Source organism: Leptonychotes weddellii, chromosome 15, assembly GCF_054177405.1.
Source record: "Leptonychotes weddellii isolate Sample4059 chromosome 15, ASM5417740v2, whole genome shotgun sequence".
In the NCBI taxonomy this organism is placed as follows: domain Eukaryota; kingdom Metazoa; phylum Chordata; class Mammalia; order Carnivora; family Phocidae; genus Leptonychotes; species Leptonychotes weddellii.
The window spans coordinates 20845709-20867941 of record NC_138383.1 but is presented as its reverse complement, the minus strand read 5'-3'; the positions used below and the strand labels follow the sequence as shown (position 1 = coordinate 20867941).

The 22233-nt window shown below is 58.1% G+C and overlaps 3 protein-coding genes across 12 annotated transcripts in view; 2 read left to right on the top strand and 1 right to left on the bottom strand.

The window, feature by feature from the left end:
• The window catches only part of SP6 (Sp6 transcription factor), a 74968-nt gene extending 65989 nt beyond the window's left edge, over nucleotides 1–8979 (top strand). For 6 of the 7 annotated variants that reach the window (XM_081805124.1, XM_081805125.1, XM_081805126.1 and 3 more), the window contains one exon: nucleotides 5349–8979. In XM_081805124.1, the coding sequence (XP_081661250.1) occupies nucleotides 5407–6537 (1131 nt within the window). In that variant the 5' untranslated portion in view covers nucleotides 5349–5406 and the 3' untranslated portion in view covers nucleotides 6538–8979. Of the gene's footprint in view, nucleotides 1–3164; nucleotides 3272–5348 lie in introns of those variants that run through there. The other variant, XM_031034267.2, reaches the window with a different exon arrangement.
• A 3835-nt stretch (nucleotides 8980–12814) lies between these two features.
• SCRN2 (secernin 2) lies at nucleotides 12815–16404 on the top strand. 4 transcript variants are annotated; one of them, XM_081805120.1, is made up of 8 exons: nucleotides 12815–12918; nucleotides 13284–13457; nucleotides 13688–13869; nucleotides 14453–14606; nucleotides 15184–15250; nucleotides 15389–15554; nucleotides 15657–15837; nucleotides 16100–16404. In XM_081805120.1, exons 2-8 carry the CDS (start codon nucleotides 13284–13286, stop codon nucleotides 16256–16258), a joined length of 1083 nt encoding a protein of 360 aa, XP_081661246.1. In that variant the 5' UTR covers nucleotides 12815–12918; the 3' UTR covers nucleotides 16259–16404. The 4 variants fall into 4 exon arrangements, with proteins under 4 accessions (XP_081661246.1, XP_030890130.2, XP_006739125.2 ...); XM_031034270.2 differs by having other exon boundaries at nucleotides 15061–15250; XM_006739062.3 differs by having other exon boundaries at nucleotides 14453–14652; nucleotides 15035–15250.
• Nucleotides 16405–17139: 735 nt separating this feature from the next.
• Nucleotides 17140–22230, bottom strand: LRRC46 (leucine rich repeat containing 46). Its single transcript, XM_006739063.3, has 8 exons — nucleotides 21826–22230; nucleotides 21622–21727; nucleotides 20202–20310; nucleotides 19129–19175; nucleotides 18746–18855; nucleotides 18449–18518; nucleotides 17963–18117; nucleotides 17140–17636 (listed from the first exon to the last, which is right to left on the bottom strand). Exons 1-8 carry the CDS (start codon nucleotides 21833–21835, stop codon nucleotides 17278–17280), a joined length of 966 nt encoding a protein of 321 aa, XP_006739126.1. The 5' UTR covers nucleotides 21836–22230; the 3' UTR covers nucleotides 17140–17277.
• Between the last annotated feature and the right edge of the window lie 3 nt (nucleotides 22231–22233).

Sequence of the window (22233 nt, the reverse complement as noted above, 5' to 3'; positions counted from 1 at the left end):
GGCAGACGCCTAATGACTGAGGCACTAAGGTGCCCCTCATGATATTTGTGTAAAGTACCTGGAACATAGTAGATGCTCAGTAAATAAATGGTGGTCTTGAGTAGGAGACTAACCTGCTCCAGGTGCAGAATGATTGCTGAGTATAAATGAGGTGTGAGAAGAGGGGTGGCAGGATTGGACACTTGTGGCAAAATCTATTTACCCCTTTGGGGAAATGAGGGAGAAAGACCAGAAATGGTCCAAGTCCTGGGCAAAATCTCAGTTTGTGTGGGAGATGAGGTGGGCAGCATTGCTCAATTTTGAGAAGACATAAGAATACTGGGCAGTGGTGATATTGGCAATCGAGTCAACATCAGACCAGGGGCACTGTTTAGTAGGAAACCATCTGGCAAGTGGAAAATTGGAAAGGACTGGAATCAGAAGAAGGCAAGTAGAGGGGGACCTGGAAGAAAGATAGCACCCTGAGTCAGAGGCAGAATGCTAGGCACGACAGGAAAGCAGGATGGCTGGGTTTTCTGAGACAACTGTATTAGGCACCACAGGCAGATGGAGGGTCTTTGCTCCTGGGAACCCTAGGTGGCTGCCAGTCAGGGCGGGGTGGGGTTGAAGGGGGCCTGGGATAAAAGCGGGGTGGGAAGTCTACCATCCGGGGCCTGGACCCCTTTCCCTGTTGCTTTCCAAGGAAAGAGCAGAAGGAGCCAGGAAGATAAGATAATCTGGTGCCTAGAAAAAAAAAAATGGGATGGGGGGGACTCAGATCCCTGCTTAGATCCCTTAAGAGCAGTAGCTTCAGGAATAGCCAGAGGCCAGTGGGCTGCAGGGAGGAAGGAGGCAGAGAATGCCTATGGGTCAAATCAGACTTAACACAGGGGCCTGAGTCACAGGCTCTGTTCTGGATGTGGCTGTGAACAGAGATAAAACCAGGTCGATAGAGAGCTGTCAATGTGGCAGTGGCCACAAAGATCCAGAGCAGTGCTTGAGAACCTACATCGCTGGGGTCTGAGTGTCCGGAAGAAGGAAATGCCACTGATCAGAAAGTACAATCCCGGACATTGCCACAGCTCCTCCAGGCTTCCCAAGCGCCTGTCTTTTACCCTGCAGGGCAGCTGCTCTAACTGCATTCTAACCCAGGGGGAAACTGAGGCTCAGAGCAACCTGACTCACCAGATCAGCTTAGCAAGTCCAGGGCCGGGGCGAGAATTTAGGTCCACCAACTTCCAGTCCAAAGATCTTGTGAATATACCTTAATCCAATAAACATTTGCTGGGAACCCCACTTATTTAATGATTATAACAACATCTTCCCTTTACTGTGAGCTTACCGGGGGACCCAGGGGCTAAGTATTTTAGGTACAGCAATTACTTTAAGCCCCGGGAAAGTCTCCCAACTTGAACTCAGGTGGCCCAGATGAAGAAATTGAGTCTCAGAAAAGAGGGAGACAAACCGACGAATCAGACATTGACTCTGGATATAAGACCGTGTGTGTTTGGTGGGGGGGGGGGGGAACTATGCAGGCAAAGGCTGCTTTTCAAGGGGCTTGTGGATTCAGTTTAGTCGTTTTGTAGTGGCACTTCGAGAACGTCCCCAACGGAAATTCGAGCCGTGTAGAGCGATGGTGATGGAAATCGAGGCTGTAGAGGTGAGATTGGATCATCCTTAATTCCGGTCCTGCTGTGCGTGATAGACTGTCAAGACAAAAAACGAAATTTAAAAAGCCGATGGCAGAGCGCGTAGGGAAAGCCAAACAGCGCAAAGAAAAAAAATATATGGAAATCGATCAGAATTCCCCCGCAAGAAAGGAGTCACTTCGGGAGGTGAGCGCAGCGGTGAGGAGGCACTGATCGGGAAGGGAGCATCGGACTCCCCGGGTGCACAGGCCAGGCGGGCGAGGAGGAGGAGGAGCTCCTCTCGCCACCCGCGCTTGCTATCTCCCCCAACTGGGACCTGGAGAGAGGTTTTTCGGTGGGCGCCGTGAGCGCCCTGAAATTTTGCCAGAATGGTGCATTGTGTATGGGCATTTGTTTTCCTTAAAGGAATCCCAGATTCTTCCCCAAACTTAGGAACCTTGGGTTTAGACATTCAGGTGAGAATCGTGGCCAATGGGTCGATCAATTCTTTCCAGAAGTGTCCCTTCCCAGGGCCATTCTGGCGCCTGCCCCAACTTTCAGAGCCGGGTGCGCAGGAGGGGGCAAAGGTGGAGGGCGTACGGAGGCTGAGCAGCTCCCGGACCGAGGGGGTCGCGTATTTGAAAGATGGACTTCGGGCGCGCTGGGGTTGCTGCCCAAGGGGAGATGGGTAGTGAGACCTGAAGGGGGCCTGGGAGACGAACAGGGGCAGGCAGGGGGAAACAGGGCAAGTGGAGGAGCAGGGGAGTGGGCAGAGGAGAAGAGGAGGCCACCCGAAAAAGGCGAGTGACCGGAGAGGAAGAGGCAGAAAGCCGGGGCGAAAAGGCCGGGGGAGGATGGTGGTGGCGGAGAGAAGCGGCGCGGGGCGAATGGTGAAAGAGGGCGGCAGCCCAAAGTTCTCACGGCCTAGGCCTGGGGTAGACCGGACACATCCTTGGCGCTCAGTCCTGTTTCCCTTTCCTCTCGGTACCCGGGGCAGCGCCGCGCGGCCGGGCGGGTGGGTCGAGCGCGGAGGAAGCAATCGCCGCCCAAGGGACGCTTCTAATCGCCCCGAGGACCCGCCCCCTTCTCCAGGCCCCCAGGGTCTGAGTCCCGCGTCCCCCGGCAGACTCAGCTGGCTCCGGGGCAGTTTTGCACCCGAGGGGCGGGTCTCGGAGCCTGGGAAACGCTCCGCCCAGGACCCCCGCCCGAGGAGCGGAGGAGCCGGGGAGGAGCGAGGGAGGGGCGGGAGGCGACCTAGTTAGCGAGCCCGCCCCCTCTCCGCCGGCCCGGCAGCGCGGGCCTCCCGTCCGGCCGAGCCCGCAAGGGTTAAAGGCGGCCGCAGGTGAGGTGGGCGGGGCCGCGGACTCGGGGAAAAAGGAGCGCAGGGCAGAGGATGAAGGCAGAGAGCGCGGGTGAGTCACGGGCGGAGCTGGCCTCGCTCGCTCGCTCGCTCCCTCGCTCGCTCCCTGGCTCCCGCCCGCCCTCCGCCCTCCCGCCGGCCCTCCGCCCCTCCTCCGCTGCCCGCAGCCGGGTCTGGTCGCGGCCCGCGCTCGCCTTCGGCTCCTGCCCCTCGCCGCTGGAGAGCCCGCCGGCGCGCAGGGCCCATGAGCGCCCGTCGGTAGCGCGCCAGCCTGCGGTGCCCGGAGCCCGAGCGCAGCCTCGAGGTAGGAGCCAGGGTCGGGGCGGCGAGGGGTGCGCGCTCCGGGGATCCTCTCGGCGCCCCGAACTCGCCGCAGCCTCCGGTGGCCTTGGGGGAGGTGGTTCTAAAGAATCCGAGGGGCTTAGAGTCCCGGCCGAGCGACAACTGGGCGGAAGGGCGAGACGAGGGACCGAGGAGGCTGAAAACCGGGGAAACTGGAGCGACTGGGACAACCGGAGGACTGGAACCTTGAGGACTGGGAGTACGGAAGTCCTGACCACCTGAGCGCCGGTGATCGGGAGAGGGAGACGGCGGAAGGGGGTTAGAAGGGTGTCTCTACCCGGCTTCCTGCGTTGGGGAGCGGGAAGCCGAGAGTGTGTGTCCGGCTGTCCCGAAAACTTGCAGGCAGGCCATTGCATCCCAGGGCTGGACTCCCTGGGTCTGCGTCGGGAGAGGCCACTCTGGAGCCTGGGTCGTTAGCGTCCCCACCCCCTAGTCCCTGGGGCAGTTCCCAGACACTAAAAGCTATTAGGGTCCCAGGCCTCACTGCTCCCGCCCAGCCCCTTCTGGGCCGCCCCGCCTGGGCCTGAGGCTCCATTCCTGCTGCTTCACCCTGTTCCTTTCTTGTGGTAAGGCAGCCGGAGCCTGAGTAGGCGCCCCAGTTCCCCTCCCCGCCCCCAAACTACCAGGGCCAAAGGTGGTAGGGTCAGCCCTGCTGTGGGAAGAAGCCCCTGACCTAACCCACTGCACCTCCTCCCCCACCATCAGAGAAGGCCAGGCACACAAACTCTGCACTTGAAGCACCGGGGCAGGGAAAGATAATGTGGTTAAGAACGGGGTGGATGTCTTTAGGTTGCTGACAGTTTAGGGAAAGGGTAACAGACGGGGAGTCCAGAGACCTGGTTCACAGAGGTACATACAGTCCATATCGGTTGATTGAACAAGTAAATGAATGTCTGTTCAAGTCACTTCTCCGAATACTGCCTCTGTTTCCTCTTTTTTAAAATCAGAGGGTTGGCCTGAAGCAGTGGTTCTCAACACTTGGCTGCATATGGGAACCATCTGCAGAACTCCTAAAAATGATCCATGCCTAGAATGCACCCCTTTCTATAATCTCTTGGGGTAATTCGTAGTTTCTGTGATTCTGGTTTTTCTTGTTGCCCTTCGCTGTCCCCACTTTCACTCTGTATCCTTTAACGGGGTGACAATTTTACCTTCCGGAGCTGGTTAGTAAGCTCTTCTCTGGCTGGCCCCCTTCTTGGGGGAAGCTGACCTCCTCTCAGCTTCACATCTGAGTCTCCCCTAGATTGGAGGAGGGCATGGGTAGCCTCCAGACAGCCGGCTGGCGCCTGTGTGGGTCAGGACAGGAGAGGAGGCTTAACTTTCTCTGGGAACTGGCACTGTGGCTGCCCCCCAGGGAGGTGAAGTCCCTGCCTGAGGGGAAGGGGTGGGGGCCAGGCATGGGTTTGGTGGGGCCCTGGCAAGCCGGGCAGGCAGAGAGCTGAGGCGAATGGTACAGAACAGTGAAATGCTCTTCCTCACTGAACATGCCTCAGGGATGGAATGAGGTCTCTTTCTCCAATATCTCAGAACTTGCTTTGGGCTTTGGAAAGTCAAGTCACCTCAAGCTTTGAGTTCCAGAAACAGACCACCACCCTCTCCTCATCTGTGTCCTGAGTTAAACTAGGGCAGCAGAGATGGGTCTAGGCCCTCCATTGGGGGTGGCGGCCGGTCTGCAGGGGGTAAATGCCACCGCTCTTTGTGCTGGCCTGGGCACCCGGGGTGGGGATGGTTCTAGCACTGTACTGTAGCTGCATCCGACCCACCAGCCTGGGACCAGCCCAACTCACAGGATGAGCTGGGTCCGGTAGGAGGGATCAGCTAGCAGAAGGTCAACTTCCCCCCTTGGCTGAGACCCTCACACTCTCAACCCTTCCTAGCACTTCCAAATTCTGTTTACTGGTCTTTAGTCTCCACTCAGAGGTGTGTTCCTCTTTTTCACCTGCTGTCCAGCCGCAGAGGAGCACTTCGAGGGGATCTGGGTCAGGACTAAAAGTGAGTTGGTTACTTTACTCACTTCACCTCTTCTTTGCCTCCTTTAGGTCCCACCTGAGGTGCCCCTGACCATCCCTGTTCCTCACCCCACCCCGGATCCCGGCAATGCTAACCGCTGTCTGCGGCTCTCTGGGCAGCCAGCACACGGACGCGCCCCACGCCTCCCCGCCGCGCCTCGACCTGCAGCCTCTCCAAACATACCAGGGCCACACGAGCCCGGAGGCCGGGGACTACCCCTCCCCGCTGCAGCCTGGAGAGCTGCAGAGCCTCCCACTGGGCCCTGAGGTGGACTTCTCACAGGGCTATGAGCTGCCGGGGGCCTCCTCTCGGGTAACCTGCGAGGACCTGGAAAGCGACAGTCCCTTGGCCCCGGGACCCTTTTCCAAGCTCCTGCAGCCGGACATGTCACACCATTACGAATCGTGGTTCCGGCCAACTCACCCAGGCACTGAGGATGGCTCGTGGTGGGACCTTCATCCGGGCACCAGCTGGATGGACCTCCCGCACACTCAGGGCGCGCTGACCTCACCCGGCCACCCCGGGGCGCTTCAGGCTGGCTTGGGGGGCTACGTCGGAGACCACCAGCTTTGTGCCCCGCCGCCCCACCCACACCCGCACCACCTCCTCCCGGCCGCGGGAGGGCAGCACCTCCTGGGGCCTCCCGACGGGGCTAAGGCCTTGGAAGCGGCCGCCCCGGAGTCCCAGGGGCTGGATTCCAGTCTGGACGGGGCAGCCCGGCCCAAAGGCTCCCGGCGCTCAGTGCCCCGCAGCTCCGGCCAGACCGTCTGCCGCTGCCCCAATTGCCTGGAGGCGGAGCGACTGGGGGCTCCGTGCGGGCCCGACGGGGGCAAGAAGAAGCATTTGCACAATTGCCACATCCCGGGCTGCGGGAAAGCCTACGCCAAGACGTCGCACCTGAAGGCGCACCTGCGCTGGCACAGCGGCGACCGCCCCTTCGTGTGCAACTGGCTCTTCTGCGGCAAGCGCTTCACGCGCTCCGACGAGCTGCAGCGCCACCTCCAGACCCACACGGGCACCAAGAAGTTCCCCTGTGCGGTCTGCAGCCGCGTCTTCATGCGCAGCGACCACCTGGCCAAACACATGAAAACCCACGAGGGCGCCAAAGAGGAGGCTGCAGGGGCGGCCCCGGGCGAGGGCAAGGCCGGCGGAGCGGTGGAGCCCCCCGGGGGCAAAGGCAAGCGGGAGGCCGAGGGCGGCGCGGCTCCCTCCAACTGAGCTGCTCCCGTCCCGCCCCCCCACGCTGGTCTCCCCTGGGGGCATCAGAAGAGATTTCCCCGCCCCCGCCCCCCCCCCCGCCGGCATGACGCCCTTGGGGGGCGACTTGGGTCAGAGGAGAAGGTGGTTATTTATTGAGGGGGAGGAAAAGTGGTGCGGGGTCAGGGGGACCGGGCGCTAGGGTTTTCTTTAGTCTCTGGGGCTGGACGAGATGTGTTTGGCTGGGCTGGGAGGAGCTGCGCATGCCCCTCCGTCCTCCCCTTCCTCACTACTTCGCTCCTGTGTCCGGGCTGGGGGGTTGGGGTGGGGTACCCCTACCGCGGCTGGAGGGCGGAGGGGACCTGCTGGAAGAGACGGCGCGTCCCCGGAGCAGAGAGGAGTGGGGCCGCCGCGGGCGCTGGGGGTAGCTGTCCGGACACGTCCTTAGCGCCTGGGAACCGGGACATAAAAGTGCCTCCGGACCCGCCCTGCGGCCCAGGTCCCTTTCATCCCCCTTATAGTGCTTCTATCCTTATGGTTTCCCGAGGGAGAGCTGAGGTGGGGTAGGGGAGACAGGGGTCCCCCTTAGGGAGGGGTCTCTATCTGGTTGGGAGGGTTGTTGCTGTAGAAATAACTCCTTTGATGTGCCTCCTGATTAACCCTTCCAAACCCACTCTGATGGAGCCATGAAGGAAGAGGGGAAGAGGCCAGAATGGAGAGCAGTGGGGTGCAGGAGGGAGCTAGACTGGGACGGGGAGGGCAGAAAGTCCCCTTCTAAAATGAGAGAAAGGGATTTGGTGGGGCAATGGAAGGAATGAACCCCTTACCTCTCTAACTCGGATTCAGTCCTTAACTCATGGTTTTTATGGAAAAAAAAAAAAAGTTCAGTATAGTTCACATTCCCCCTCTGTTACCTGATCTAGGTTTTCAAGGCAACCGGAAGCCCCAGCCCTCACCCTAGAATTGGTGTAGTTCCTCATCCTGGGTCCCCGCCCCCATCATTTGCCTTCCCCTTAGGGATGGAAGGAAAAGGGTTACCTGGGTTGCCTGGGGGAGTAGGTGGGGTGTCCCAACAGAGGGACCTCCAGTGGTCCCCACTCAGAGAAGAGGACTCTGCCCCTGCCCAGCCATCTTCTATTCACTGAGAAGCTCAGGCCCACTCTTTCTTTTCTCTCCCCTCCCCTTTCTCTGCTGCCTGCAAGCCTTGGCCCTCCTGTAGAGTATGTGTTAGGAGGCTCCTTTCTCCTCATCTCAATTCTGGGCAGGGGAACTCCCCTTCCATATGAAGGAGGTGTTCTCCCACTGGAAGGGGTCTGCCTTCTGAGGTGATGTCCAGGAAGCTGTCCTTGTCCCCTTCTTTAGATGCTAGAGATACATCCTGATTTTGATCTTGGGGTGGGGACTGGGGAGGGGAGAGCCTCACAGGGGTGGAGCCAGGCAAAGGGAAGGAAGCTGATAGGGGTAAGGATCTGGAACTAGTACCCTTTCCAAAGCTAGAGGTAGAGGCCCTAAGATTCCCTCTGACCTCCCTTGACCTTGCCCCTCTTTCTCCACCCAGAGCCCTATGCAAGGATTAGTTGTGTATTGATTTTTAAGTTATAAGCAAAAGGTATTTTATTTAATATTAGGGCATGTGTGTGTGCATGTTGTTTGTACCTGTGTGTGCATGTGTGTGTGTTTCTCTACTGAGCCTGGGGTCTCCAGCTGGAGAGACCCCACCTTATTCACCCCGTCCAAAGTCCTAGGGCTTAGGCCCACAGCATCTCTCCCTCCCTTGGGGATGCTGGAGCCCAGTCCCAGGACTGGGAGCTAAATGGGAAGTGGGTCTGGGGTCTGGTTAGGAATATGCGTTTGCAAAGAAGGGAGCCCTTCTTAGAAGGGACAGGGTGACTCTCCCTGAGAGACTCATGGGCCTGGGGTAGTTTAAGAAGTAATGTTCTTTCTTTTTGCTCCCTCTTTTCCCTACCTCTTGCTATGCCAACCAGAGGTCCCTTTCCTTGTCGAGAGGGTTGGGGGCAGGAGAGAGTTGGCAGTACCGCAGGTTGCCTGGCCAGGTGGAGACAGGGGGAGAGAGGGAGGGCCCTGTGGGTGTGGGATGCCTTTCTCCTCCACCCATCGAAACCAGCCACCCCCTCCCTGTGCCACCAGGACAGCCTTCCCCAGTGACCACTGTAAGGGGAACTCCCGAATGGGTGTTGGGGCGGCAGGGGGGGACACTGATGTTCCCCCTATGGAGGCCTTGAGCTCTAAGGGTGCGGGTGAGGGCTTTGGATGGGTTTTCTTCTGCTCCCCTCCTTTATAGATCTAGGTTGCTTGGCTGTCTACCCCCTTGTAGGCAGCCCCCTAGAGGAGAAATGTAGGATTTTTTTTCCCTTTAACTGCTGTGAACCCCCTTTGGGGGGGGAGGAGGAGGAAGAAACAGCCTGTGTTTTTTATGCCATAATAAAGTCATCAACCACATCATTGCTTCATTTGTCTTCCAGCTCTTGTTTCATTTTTGACTCAGTGTCCCTCAGCAGTGAGGACCAGGCCGGCTGCAGGGTGGGGTGGACACTTCCTTTGATCCCGCAGCCCTGCTGCAGCCTCTCCTCCCTTTGTTTGGGGCAGAGCCAAGCTGATGGAAGGGTCAGACCCTTCCCCAGGAGGTGGCTGGTGCCGGAGGAGGGAGGAGCTCCCTCAGGGTTGATAGCTGGGCTAACTGTCCCTCCCTGGGGATGAGAAGGTTCTAGATATTTCCTGCCTCCCGCACATATAAGCCCCCTCTTTGCCCTCCCCTTCCAAGAACGCCGGTTCCCTGCCTTGCCCCGGAGAACCAGCCTCCTGGCTCGGTCACCCCGCCCCCGTGGGGGTGTGATCGATCCCTCTGGCTGTGAGCGAGGCGGGGGTGACTGACAGCGATTTCTTCACCCAGGATGATCCTATCAGGGACGAGGCGATGAAAGGCAGCCAAGATATCTGATGGGCTCCGGCCCAGCTGGAAAGTATGAGGGAAGGATCCTACTGCAACTCCCAGCTAGAGGGCCCGCCACAGTTACACAAACCCAGTGCGTACCAACGCACCCTCACCGGACCCACCGGGCGGCCTGGGATGTGCAGAAACGCCCATCTGTACATACTCTCCCAGGCTGCCCAATGCCTGCTACTCAGGTGCCTGATGCAGGTGAAATGAGTAAAAAAATCTCATGAGTCCAGAGGCCAAAGCTAGGCAGGTTGACAGCAGAGCAGTTTCGGGCTCCAAAGGGGTGTTCTTTCACCTTCCCAGCCTACATTTTGGCCACAATTATCTTCCCTAGTGGGATTCCTGTTTCCCCCACTCCACCCCTAACCCAGTTGCCTGGAGCCAAATCTGGTACCCACATTGACTCATCGCATCACCTGTTTGGGAGAATCTGGGGTCACAAAGTTTAAGGCCACTTTGGGATGGGAGGGTATCAGCCGGATTTAGGGGTTACAGATGGAAGCAGACTGGTTTTGGGGGAGTAGCTCTTTGCTTTCTCTTGCTCCTGGATTTAGAAGCCCCAGAGGAGGAGGGGCAGGCCTATGTTCCCGTGACCTCTTGCCGGCCCCACTCCGTGGGGCGCCTCTTTTGTCTTCTTGGTTCTGCGGAACTTAGACCCCAGGAACCTGGGGAGCCCTTTCCTCCTGTAGCCCATCGCTGCCCCCAGGGACAGGAGGGCAGCTGTGGGGCTGGCTGGGCCTGTCTGGGCAGGGCTGGGGCCGCCCCTCCTCCCCTTGCAGCTCCTCCTGCTGACCTGCATTCTTAGCGGGGGCCTTTGGTGGGGCTCTGATGTTTGCTCACTGGCCCGCACTGGCAGCAATGCTGCTCGGCTGGCCTGACCCCCCCCCACCCCCCCCCCGGGAGCCCAAGGCCACCACTGACCCCTCAGATCTGGCGCTCCCAGGCTGGGACGACCCTGGAGGGGCCAGGGAGGGATTAGGGAAATCAGGCCATGTGGGCTCACCCTTTGGACAACCTCTCTGAGCGGCCACCTCCTCTCCCGGGTTGGTGAGTGAAACCAGGAATGGGAAAGTGACGGAGGAGCAGGCCTCCCGGGAACTGCAGCCCGGGGCGGCGCTGTGGCCCGCAGACACACGCTGCTCCTCCGGCCAGTCCCGGCCCCACCTCGGGCGGCCGGGGAAGTGCAGGAGGGGGGCCGGCTGGGCTGCCCGCCGCTCTGGGTGCTCACATTCATCAGCACACAGCCTTGACGTTTGCTTCTGGAATGACCTCCGACGGCAACCTCACGACACCTCCCCGTCGACAGCACATCTGAAGCAGCCTTCACTTTCCATTAGCTCTGGAGAGCTCGACAGCTCCGCGTCCTAGCAGCGCGGGTTGGAAAAGCATCTCGGGAATCGAACAGTCTGGCTGTCTTCGCCCGGTAGAGGGCGTATTCGAGTCACCCGTGGAGTTTCTCAAGACACCCGATTAACTCTCTAGCACCCCACCAAGTGATGTCCCCGAGGGCGTATTAGAACAGCGCTTCTCAAACTTTACACGGGGGGGTGTTGTTAACATGCAGCTTCTGATTCAGTAGGTCTGAGGTGGGGCCCAAGATTCTGCATCTTTTTAAAAAAGATTTATTTATTTATTTGGGGGGCAGAGGGAGAGAGAGAGAGAAGCAGACTCCCCACTGAGCTCGGACCTCAACGCGGGGCTCAATCTTAGGACCTGCGCGGAAATCCAGAGTCGACCTCTTAACCAACTGAGCCACCCAGGTGCCCCAGATTCTGCATTTTTATTTTTTATTTATTTTATTTATTTTATTTTTTTAAGATTTTTATTTATTTGTCAGAGAGAGAGAGAGAGCACAAGCAGGGGGAGCAGCAGAGGGAGAGGGAGAAGCAGGCTCCTCACTGAGCAAGGAGCCCGATGTGGGACTCGATCCCAGGATCCTGGGATCATGACCCGAGCCGAAGGCAGACGCTTAATGACTGAGCCACCCAGGCGTCCCGATTCTGCATTTTTAACAAGCTTCCAGGTGATGCTGATGCTGGCAGTCCACGGACAGAGTATGAAAGTATTCTGTTGTGCAGTGGGAGTTGTGTGGTTGAAAACGAATCCCTCCCCTCCACTCCCTACCTGTGCTTGAGAATCACAGAACTAGTTCAGTGTGGTCATTTTGCCACTGGGGAAACTGAGGCCCTCAAAGGAAAAGTGACCTGCCCAAAGAGACACTCCAGATCCATTGCAGAAGATGAGATGCCAGTGTTCTGAGTTTCAGGTGATGCTCTTCCCTGCCTCCAGCCCAGCTTCTAGATAATTCTTCTCTGCAAGTGGCAGTGCCCCTTCTGAAAGTAAAGACCATCTTCTTGGGGGAGAGCTTCCTCTTCAGAATCAGCCTTGGATACCTATAGGCAATTAGGAAATATCTCAGATTTCAGATCCCCCAACAGCCTTATCTGGTGCACGTGCCCATAGCCTGCCTCCTGGGGAAACCTTGGCCTCAGTCCCATCCCAGGAGTGACCCCAGGCTGGGATGCTGTGGCCAGAGCTCTGAGAAGCAGCCCTGACTGATGGGCAGGATGGATGCGGGAGAAGTAGATAATCTGCAATATCTCTCCTGTCCCCACTCCTGGAGGTCTCCACAGAGCAAAAGGAGTGAGATGCATTTGCTTAAATGCTGGTTACGGAGAGGGTTAATAGAGGAAAATGACCCGGAAAGCAGAACATTTGGGATCAGAGTCCACCCACACATCAATATGTGCCCCCTTGGCCAAGACTTCTTTGCTGTTTCAGTTTCACTATATGTAAAGGCACCAAATCTTTGGACTAGAAATTTTCAAATTTCCTTTCAAAGCTATCTTGGTAGGAGTTTGAGCACTGTGGGGCGGAATCCATCTTTTGCGGGTCAGGTGGCTTTTGAGCATATGTGCGTTTAAAAAAAATGCATTAACTTAAGTTATCCCTACACCTCCTGCCCTGTGACAATCTGACAGATCTTACGCCCCGGTGGGGGCTGGGGGTAGGTCGCACCTTTGTAATTCAAACCAGGACACAAGTGGCTGAGTTTTTTCCTCCAGATGCCCCAGCAATCCGCGCTCTCTAACAGATCTGCCCGGTTTTCCTTTCCTCTCTTTTCACGTGGGCTTCTTTCCACCCGCAGCTCCCGCTCCCCACGATGACCCCAATCGAAGTGCCGCTGGCTTCGTCTCAGCCTTTATCCGGACTGAAAGCGGCGCCGGCCAGAACGGGCAGCCTAGCACGGTTTCCGAGGCCGCTCCGCTCCAAGAAGCAGTGCTGGCGCGCGCCCTGGTGGAAAGCGGAAGAACTGCAAGCGCTTGGTTCCGGCTCCGCCCCCCGGCCAAAGCCTTCCAGGTCACCTGGGAGCCTCCGCCCAATGACCCGAAGCGGAGGCGGTGGCGCTCGGGACCAAGCCGGGGATCTCGGAGGGAGAGAGGGTGAGGGGCACACCGTATCGGGGGAGGGGGGGAAGAGAGGAAGGGGGGTGTGAGACTCTTGGAGGGGCTGGGTGGCGAGGGAGGGGGTCCCGCGACTGCACTCGAGGGCCGGGCTCCCGGTAGGGCCCTGGGAGCGTGCGCTCTGCGCCCGCCTGCTGAGCCCCGAGCCTGGAGCCGGGGGCCGAGAGCCGGTGCCTCTGCCGCGCATGGAGTGTGTGTGCGGTGCTGAGCACCCGGATCCAACGGCAGTGTCCTCCGAGTGTCTGTTGACACGTGTTGGGAGAGGGGCTCCCAGGGGCTGAGCCCTGGCCAGGATGGTGGAGAGGTGGCCCGAGGGGGACGCACTCATCTCCACCTCTCCCCAGATGGCTTCGTGGAACCCCGATGCCCCGTGTTCCTGCGATTGCTTTGTCTCGGTACCCCCGGCCTCGGCCATCCCCGCGGTGATCTTTGCCAAGAACTCTGACCGGCCCCGGGACGAAGTGCAGGAGGTGGTGTTTGTACCGGCAAGGACTCACGCCCCTGGGAGCCGGCTCCAGGTGGGTTAGGCCTTATGGAAGTGTCAGGAGCTCTGGCAGATCTAGGCATCCATCTAAGACCGTCCTCCCTCTGCTCCTCACGCCCGGAAAGCCACCACAGGTGCTGGAAAGAGCATGACCTTCTTGTCTACCAACCTGGCCCTAGCCTCTTTTTAGCCTCCTCCTCTGCAAAATGGGAATACCAAAACCCTTTGTGAGTGGACTCTCCCTTTCTCCCCCCTTACCTGCAGTGCACCTACATTGAGGTGGAACAGGTGTCAAAGACTCACGCTGTGATCCTGAGCCGCCCTTCTTGGCTGTGGGGGGCTGAGATGGGCGCCAATGAGCATGGCGTCTGTATTGGCAATGAGGCAGTGTGGACCAAGGAGCCAGTTGGCGAGGGGGAAGCCCTGCTGGGCATGGATCTGCTCAGGTGGGGACCCTGCCCTCCCTCATCGCTACGCACTGGAAGTCTGGCTGCTGAGTACTGACCCAGGCCATCCCCCTCCCCCCCCAAGCGGGGTCACAGGGGCCTCCATCTTTGTGTCCCCCTCGCCATCCCCAGAGAGGCTGCCCCTGCTCCTCTTCTCTCCCGGGGCCCCATCTCTCCAGTCTGGTAAGGAGCTCCCAAGTGTGACCACTTCTGGGCCTCTCCTGGCTCAGAAATAGGGCAGTGGTTTCACATTTCTTTTTTCAATAGAAGTGCTTTTTGTTCTTTCCCAAATGGAATCTCATACGGAGCCCCAATGTATAAAGCCAGTAAAATCAGAGCAGCTCTGGTTCAAGGGAGCCTGGGGGACTCGGTGCGCTTCTCTCTCTGAGACCATGTTTCGGGCCTCTTCATGGGACCCTCAGAGCAGAACTTGAAAACCGCTGGCCTAACTGCGCTCCATACGACCGCTGTCGGCAGACTGCGTGACGGGGGCCTCTCTGGGCTGCGTCTCTCCGTTGCGGCTTCCGTCACCCGCCACTGGTACGTCACTGCCTTCTGGTCCCTGCCCCTCTCTTCGTGCCAGGCTGGCTTTAGAACGGAGCCGCTCTGCCCTGGAGGCCTTGCACGTGATCACGGGCTTGCTGGAGCGCTACGGGCAAGGGGGCAGCTGCCAGGAGGACCCCGCACCATTCTGCTACCACAACACTTTCCTGCTGGCTGACCGGACTGAGGCATGGGTACTGGAGACGGCGGGGAGGCTGTGGGCCGCACAGAGGATCCAGGGTGAGGGCCTGGCACCGGGGCTTGCCTCCCGGGGGTGTCCCCTTTTGCCAGCCTTGGGAGGGGGTGGGATGGGAGCAGGGCAGGGCAGGACCCTTGCTTCCCCCTTCACTTGCTTAGGTCCTCTTGTGCTCTAGCCTGCCACTTCCTCTGGGGAGCCTTCCTGGACTCCCTGGCAGTCAGGTTCCCCCCTTATATGCAAGCAGGTGCCTCTTCATTGCACTCACCACAGCTGCAAGTTCACATTTATTTCTGTGATCCTTTTGTCTGTCTCCCTCCCCACGAGGGCAGGACTGTTCTCTTCACCATCATGTTCTTGGCACCTGGTACAGAGCAGGTGCTTCATGAGAAATGAGCCATCCCCTCCCCCCCGCCTCCTCCACAGAGGGGGCCCGCAACATCTCCAACCAGTTGAGCATTGGCACGGACATCTCGGCCGAACACTCGGAGCTGCGGACCCACGCCCTGGCCCAGGGCTGGTGGGGTGGGCAGGGCACTTTTGACTTCGCTCAGGTCTTCTCCCTGACCCAGCAGCCTGTGCGCATGGAGGCTGCCAAAGCCCGCTTCCAGGCTGGGCGGGAGCTGCTGCAGCAGCAAAGAGGTCAGTGAGCGGATGGTGGCGGGCTGGGGGCCGGAGGGCCTCGGCAGTGCCATCCCCTCTCCTCTCCCACGGCTTTGACCCAAGGTCAGAGGTCCCCCTTCTGCCCTGGGGCCCCCCTCAGCCTGTCCTCCTTCGCAGGGGGCATCACGGCAGAGGTGATGATGGGCATCCTCAGGAACAAGGAGAGTGGCATCTGCATGGACTCAGGAGGCTTTCGCACCACGGCCAGCATGGTGTCCATCCTGCCCCGGGACCCCACACAGCCCTGTGTCCACTTCCTCACCGCCACACCAGACCCATCCAGGTGAGGGGAATGAGGGTGGGGAAGGCAGGGGAGAGCGAGCCAGGTGGGGGGGGCGGATGGGGGATGTAATAACCTTCGCTCCTTCCATCTCTGTCCCATTAGGTCAGTGTTCAAACCTTTCATCTTCGGGGCAGGGGCGGCCCAGGCCCCCCAGGTGCTGTCCCCCACTTTTGGAGCACAGGACCCTGTTCGGACCCAGCCCCGATTCCAGACTCAGGTGGATCGCCGGCACACCCTCTACTGCGGACACCAGGTGGCTCTGGGGCTGATGGAGAGTGAGCAGGTACCCCCAGGGACGAGGGGCTACTCTGGGGGCATGACTCACTTCACCCACCCCCAGTCGGGATTCTGGAAATATGAGGGGGGGCCTGGGAGTGGAGGAGAGACTCTAGAGTTGGGGAGAGGAGTCTCTGCCTTCAAAGCTAGCTGCCCAGGAAAATGTCGGGGACCCTGTCCTTTCTCCTGCTTGTGGGAGATGGCAGGGATCTCCCCCGGATCCAGAGGGAAGCCTGTCCTGGGGACTCATCTCCACCTTTCCTGGGCAGGATCGGGGGCAGCAGCTCCGGCAGAAGCAGCAGGATCTGGAGCAGGAAGGCCTGGAGGCTGCGCGGGGACTGCTGGCCGGGGAGTGGGCCCCACCGCCCCAGGAGCTGGGCACCCTCTTCCAGGCCTTTGTGGAGAGGGAGAGCCAGGTGTACGCCTGAGCGCCACAGCGCCTCCTGGCCTGGGGTGGGCACAGGACCCCCGGTGCAGCAGGATCAGCACAAGCCCTTCACTCCCCTCAGCCTTGTTCAGGGCGGCCAGCTCGGCCTTTGCCTTAATAAAGTATGTTATTTCGCTGTTCAGTGAACATGATCCCAGGTCTAGTGGGGATGGGAGAGCCAAGTGAGGGCAAAGGGCAGCCCTGAGCTGACTACAGGGCCTCTGGTCGTCTTGCTGGGCAGCAGTCGTCTCACTTGGGTGATGGGAACTAGATGGAGAACTTTGTGGCAGGGGCGTGTGAGGAGAGGTGGTCTCCGCAGGTGTGTGAGCGGGTGTGAACAAGAGAACACGCCTGGCACAATATGGGGCTACCGTTTAGGGAGAATTAGAACCACGGGTTTTTGGTCCTTGGCTTGAACCTTGGGAGGGCACTCCCTAAGGGTGGCAGTGAGATGTGCCCTGGAGGACAGCATCTTCCCCAAGGCGAGGCCCGCTCAGGGCCCAGGCAGCCAGGTGGGGACCTGAGGTGGGCCAGTCCTTTGGGTAGTTCCCGAAAGGTCCAGAAACGTGTTCTTTAGAGTCGGGATCTGTATTTCTGTGACTCCTTCCCACTGCCTTGACTGCTTGCTTCCCCTCAGATGCCCCCCAACAACATGAAAGACATACTCAGGGGCACCTGGGTGGCTCAGTCATTAAGCGTCTGCCTTCGGCTCAGGTCATGGTCCCAGGGTCCTGGGATCGAGCCCCGCATCGGGCTCCCTGCTCGGCAGGAAGCCTGCTTCTCCCTCCCCCACTCCCCCTGCTTCTGTTCCCTCTCTCGCTGTGTCTCTTTCTGTCAAATAAATAAATAAATAAAATTAAAAAAAAAAAATGAAAGACATACTCAGGGCTGGGAGACATTTTACTGGGGTAGGCTCCTGCCACAGGGGCGGGGTCTGAGAAGGAGGGGAGGCCCCACCCCATGCCCTGTTCTTCCGCAGTCCTTGTGCCTGGGGTACTGCTGGTAGGGACGGGCTGCACGTCACTTCTGGATTCTTTTGGTCACAGTTTTGGTTGTGCTAGAGGCCCCAGCCACAGAGGCCGCGGGGGCTGGGGTCCCCTTCTTTGCCGGGACAGCGCTTTGCTGGCCGGAAACCAGAGGGCAGGGTTTCTTGCTGGCCGAGGTGGCCTGTGGCAAGGAGGCAGCCTTGGGGGATGTCTCCGTCCCTTGCTCGGGAGTGACAGAGAGACTGCTGTCCCTAGCCGTGGGCCCCCCAGGCAGCAGGGGGAGGCCAGTGAGGGCGGGCTTTGTCTCCATCCTCAGAACGTGCTCAGCCAGGGCTACCTGCTGTCTGCGCTCCTTGTGTCTGCCCATCTCCTGCTCCAGCTCCTGGAGGAAGCCTGGCAGGGACAAGACGGGAGGTGGTAGATGGAGCCCCAGGCTTGGCAGGAAGGCCCTTGGCGGGAGGTCTCTGGCTGACCCCCTGAGCAAACTAACCCGCTGCCATCCCTAGCGGGGAGGGGCCCGGGGCTGGGGTTGGGAGGACGTGTCACCTGCATGCTGGGCTGACACCTGGCCCCAGCGGCACTGTCCGTCTCTGACCCAGATGCTGCTCTGGGCTTGGGGCTGCCTCCCTATAGCCACCACTGCCATCTTAGCTTCCCCCGTGCCCCACGGGGCAGAGGGGAGTTCTAGGAAGGGTGCGAGCCTTGGAAAGCAGGGCCACCTCGCTCTGTGCAGAACGGGCCACTCAGCTCCGGGAACTCCTCCTCCTCCTCCTCATCGCCCGAGGCTTTCCCCTCCTCATCCGAGGTCCAGCGCTCTAACACGGGCTGCTTGTCCAGGTCCAGGAGCAGCGGCAGGGCTTCTGTCACCAGCTCCCTGCAGGGCGGGAAGAGCAGAGGCCCCCCAGGAGAGCACCCATGGGTGGGGAGCCTGGGGGAGCCAGACACAAGCTGCAGCAACCGCACCAAGAGGGGTGGGTGTTCGCAGGCAGGGAGATGGGCCTGCGGTCAGCCCCAAAGAGCTAAGGGCTGACTCCGTGTGGACCTCGGGGTGGGAGAGAAAAGGCGTCCCACTTGAGCTGGGGTGGCAGAGGAGAAGGTGCCATGGATGGTGACCCCGGGTCTGCAGGCTGAGAGGGAGCCCACGTGGAGGGAGGAGGAGGAGCTCGGCCATCCCCCATTTCTTCCCGCCCTCAGGTCCTTCTCACCTGTACCTGTCCTGGTTGGTGCAGCTATTTCCAGTCAGGTTGAGGATGAGAATGCTCTGGGGGAACTCATCTGCATGCACCAGGGAGAGGGGAAGGAGGGTGTCATAGCCTTCTTCTGGCCCAAAGCCACTGCCTCTTTGTACAGCCTCCCCAGACCCCCCAGAGGCACAATATGGGGCTACCGTTTAGGGAGAATTAGAGTTGCTGCTAATGCAAGCATAGGGAGATGGTGGCAGAGAGGAGGGGGGCCCCCCAACACGAGGCTTATCCCATGAGCTGGGGCCAGGCCCTTCCTACCCAGCTTCAGGGTTTCTATCAGGTTCTCAGAAAGGTCCAGAAACTGGAGATGTGGGAGGTCACGGAGGTTTTCCACCTGCTTGATTTGGTTTCCTGCCAGAGACAGGAAGCTGTGGGGGGAAGGGAGGGGTGCAGAGACAGAGCTGAATCACAGAACCACTGGAGGAAGGGAGGAGGGCACCAGGCGCCCGGCGCCCCTGGCTAAGCAGCCCGATGATGAGTGGGGACCCATGGCCCCCTGGGGTGGGGGAAGCAGAGCAGGGCTTGCTGGGTCCTCAGCGGACAAGACATTAGGCTTGGAGAGGTCTGCACCAGTTCTCTGGGGCGTGACCGGGTCTCCCTCTCTCCCCCCTCCCGCGGGCCTGAACCCTGACACCACGTACCGCAAGGAGGGGACGCAGGCCAGGTTCTCAATCCGCTGGATCTTATTCTGCAGAAAGCAAATGAGTTGGGGAAGCTGGGTAGACCACGTCTCCTGGCCCAGCCAGAGAGCTGGCACTTTGGGAATGACAGCCCCCCAACCCTGCTCCCTGAACTGGTTCTCAGTACCTGGGGATGATTTGCTTTCTCTGGGTGGATGGTGAAGGGTGTCAACTTGGGGGCTGACTACGCTTCATTAAAGTATACCCTGCTCACCCCACAACCAAAGAGGGGCCTGGAAATAAGAAGGAAACCAAGGGGCCATGGGGAAATAGCAAAAGCCTTGGTGGTGGCTTAGGTACACACAGGAGTAATGAATATACATTACTTTGATTTGTAAAGTTTCTATGGGGAAAGATTAAAGGAGCTGGGTATATTCAAACTGGAGGAGACTGAATATCAGCCAGTCAACCACCACCACCACCAACAACAACAACAAACAGCCTTCAAGTTTCTGAAGGATGCAGAGGAATCTTCTGGTTCCCTCTTCTACTTCTTCAAAACAGGAAATGGGCTCGAGGTATATATAACATGAGAGATTTAAGGTAGACACCAAAAAGAACTTCGAGGCCAAGAGAAGTGTCTGACAAAAAACAGTGATTCAAGAGCATGCTCAGGATCTCTTTTGGGAGGATTGGTCTTTCAAGTGAACAGAATTCCTGATTCATCTAGGAACAGTTCGTTCGTTCGTTCCTTCCTTCCTTCCTTTCTTCCTTCCTTCCTCCCTCCCTTCCCTCTCTCTTTCTTTCTTTCTCTCTTTCTTTTTCTCTCTCTTTCCTTCCTTCCTTCCTTTCTGATTTTACTTTTAAATAATTTCTACACCTAATGTGGGGCTTGAACTTAGAACCCTGAGATCTAGAGTTGCATGCTCCACAGATAAGCCAGCCAGGAACCGCATCTGGGAACAGTTTCAATGAAGTTCTGCCTACCTGAACGCCAGAGAATGGGTAAGATGACCTGATTGGTTGCTTTTGGATTAAACAGACTCTGTCCACAGAGGGTGAAGGGGGAGGAAGGGCAGGAGGCAAGAATTTACCGCTTGCAGATAAAGGCTGTGAAGGTTCTGGAGGCCCTCAAGGTTCCCGATAGTGGTAATCCCCTCCCGGTCCAGGCGGACAGTCTGCAGTTCAGCCAGAGTGTGAAACCTGGAAGAACGGTCAGCAGGTGTTATAAGGGAGCACCACTTCTGCGGTGTCTCAGCAGGGAAGATGGGAGGGGGGAGGAAAGGTGTTTCAAGCAAAGTGCCTTTGATGAGATGTCAAACAACTTCTTGACTCATGAGGCGGTGTTCAGATCATGAAACCTGGTTGGTTGGGAGCCCTGAATCTTGGTCAGTAGCACTGGAAAGGATCAAAGGGTGAGAGGAGTAGAGGGCCCTTGGACTGGGAAATGGGTGATAGCAGCTTATGGTTCTTAGAGAGACTCTGAGGCAAGGGAAGACTTCCTTGGGCCAGCGTGGATGGTGGAAGCAGGGGCCGGGGCAGAGATGAGACAATCTCTGCAGGAGGATCCTTCCTCACTTCCCTTTTGGGTGGTCCATGGAAGGAAAAGCACTTGTTCCGTTCACTCATTCATACCACAGCATTTACTGCCCACTAGAGACAAATGAGAGTCCCTGCTCATCACTGTTAGGGAAGCAGGCCAAACATCTATGACAAGTGGATGACAGACACGATTACAAGGGACTAAAGGAGTGCCTGAACTGTGCACTCAGTCGTGAATCGGGGGACAGGGAATGCTTCTTGAAGGAGGTGACATATAAGTAGAAGTTGGCTGGGAAGGTGAGAAGGGGATGAGGAGAAGGCATGTCAAAAAGAAGGAACAGTATGTGCTAATCCAGGCTTTCTCCAACTTTAATATGCCCAGGAGTCCCTTGGGGGTTCTTGTTAAAATGCAGATTCCGGTTAAGAAGGTCTGGGGTGGGCCTGAGTGTCTTCCTTACTAACAACCTCCCAGGTGATGCTGCTCGACACCAATCTGAGAGGCAAGGTGCTAAGGTGTGAAAACATGGGGTCTTAGAGGAATTGTGAACAGCAAGAAATAAGGCTGAAAAGATATCAGAAGTCAACTCACACTAAGGCATTTGGATTTTATTCTGGAAGTACGAGAGAGCCAAGGAAGGTTCTATCAGGGTGTGCCTGATCAGATCTATCATTTAAAAGGATCACTTTGGCAACGGTACGGGGATCCAGGACTGGGGGCATGGAGACTAATTAGGAGTTTGTTGAGAGGTGATGGCTTAAGAGCCTTATTTAAGGCAGTTGAGTGGGCATGGTAAAAAAGAAATGGAATAATGTTTAAGGAGGCAAAATCAATTGGACATGACCACTGATTGAATGCATGGAGTAAGTAAAAAGAGGGACAAAGATGAGTTGACAAACCAGTACAGCTCAGGGGACCGGTCATCCTGTGTGTTTCAATCGTCCAGCACCCCTTTTCTCCCCCCGGGCACTCACATCTTCTCTGACAGATCCTCATCCTCAGGGAAGGCCAAGTTCCGCTTAGTGATAAGGGCTTCAGTAATACACACTCCCCCTTCCTCTGGACTCTGGGCAAACTTAGCTGTGAAAAGATGAGTCCGGTTGTTACATTTCTTATTCTTGGAAGCCTGACCCTACTGTTATCCAACTGTTCTACTCACCACCCCATCCCCTACTCACCTCCGGGCATGATTTAAAGGTTACTGGCGGGGCATGGGATTAGAACGAAGGGAAGCAGACCAACTTGGACAGTCCCGGGTATGGCGGAACTCAGGATGGTATGAGGAGGGAGACGCTCGGAGACTCGAAGGACAAGGGAAAGTGGTTGATTCAGAGCCAATTAATGAGGTGGGGTAGAAGACAAAAGTAAATCGAGGCGGGGGCTCTGGAGTTTGAGGGGTGCAAAAGGGCTAGCAAAACTGGGGGATTGTGGGTAGAGAGTGGCGGGTACGGATCAAAAGAAAAGAGCTGTGCCCAAGAGGCTGAGCGTCGTTGCTAGGAGACTGGACGCCAGGTTGGGCGTCGGGGAGGGCGGGCTCACAGGCACCCGGCTTAGCGCATGCGGATTAGTGCTCCAGCCGGCCGATC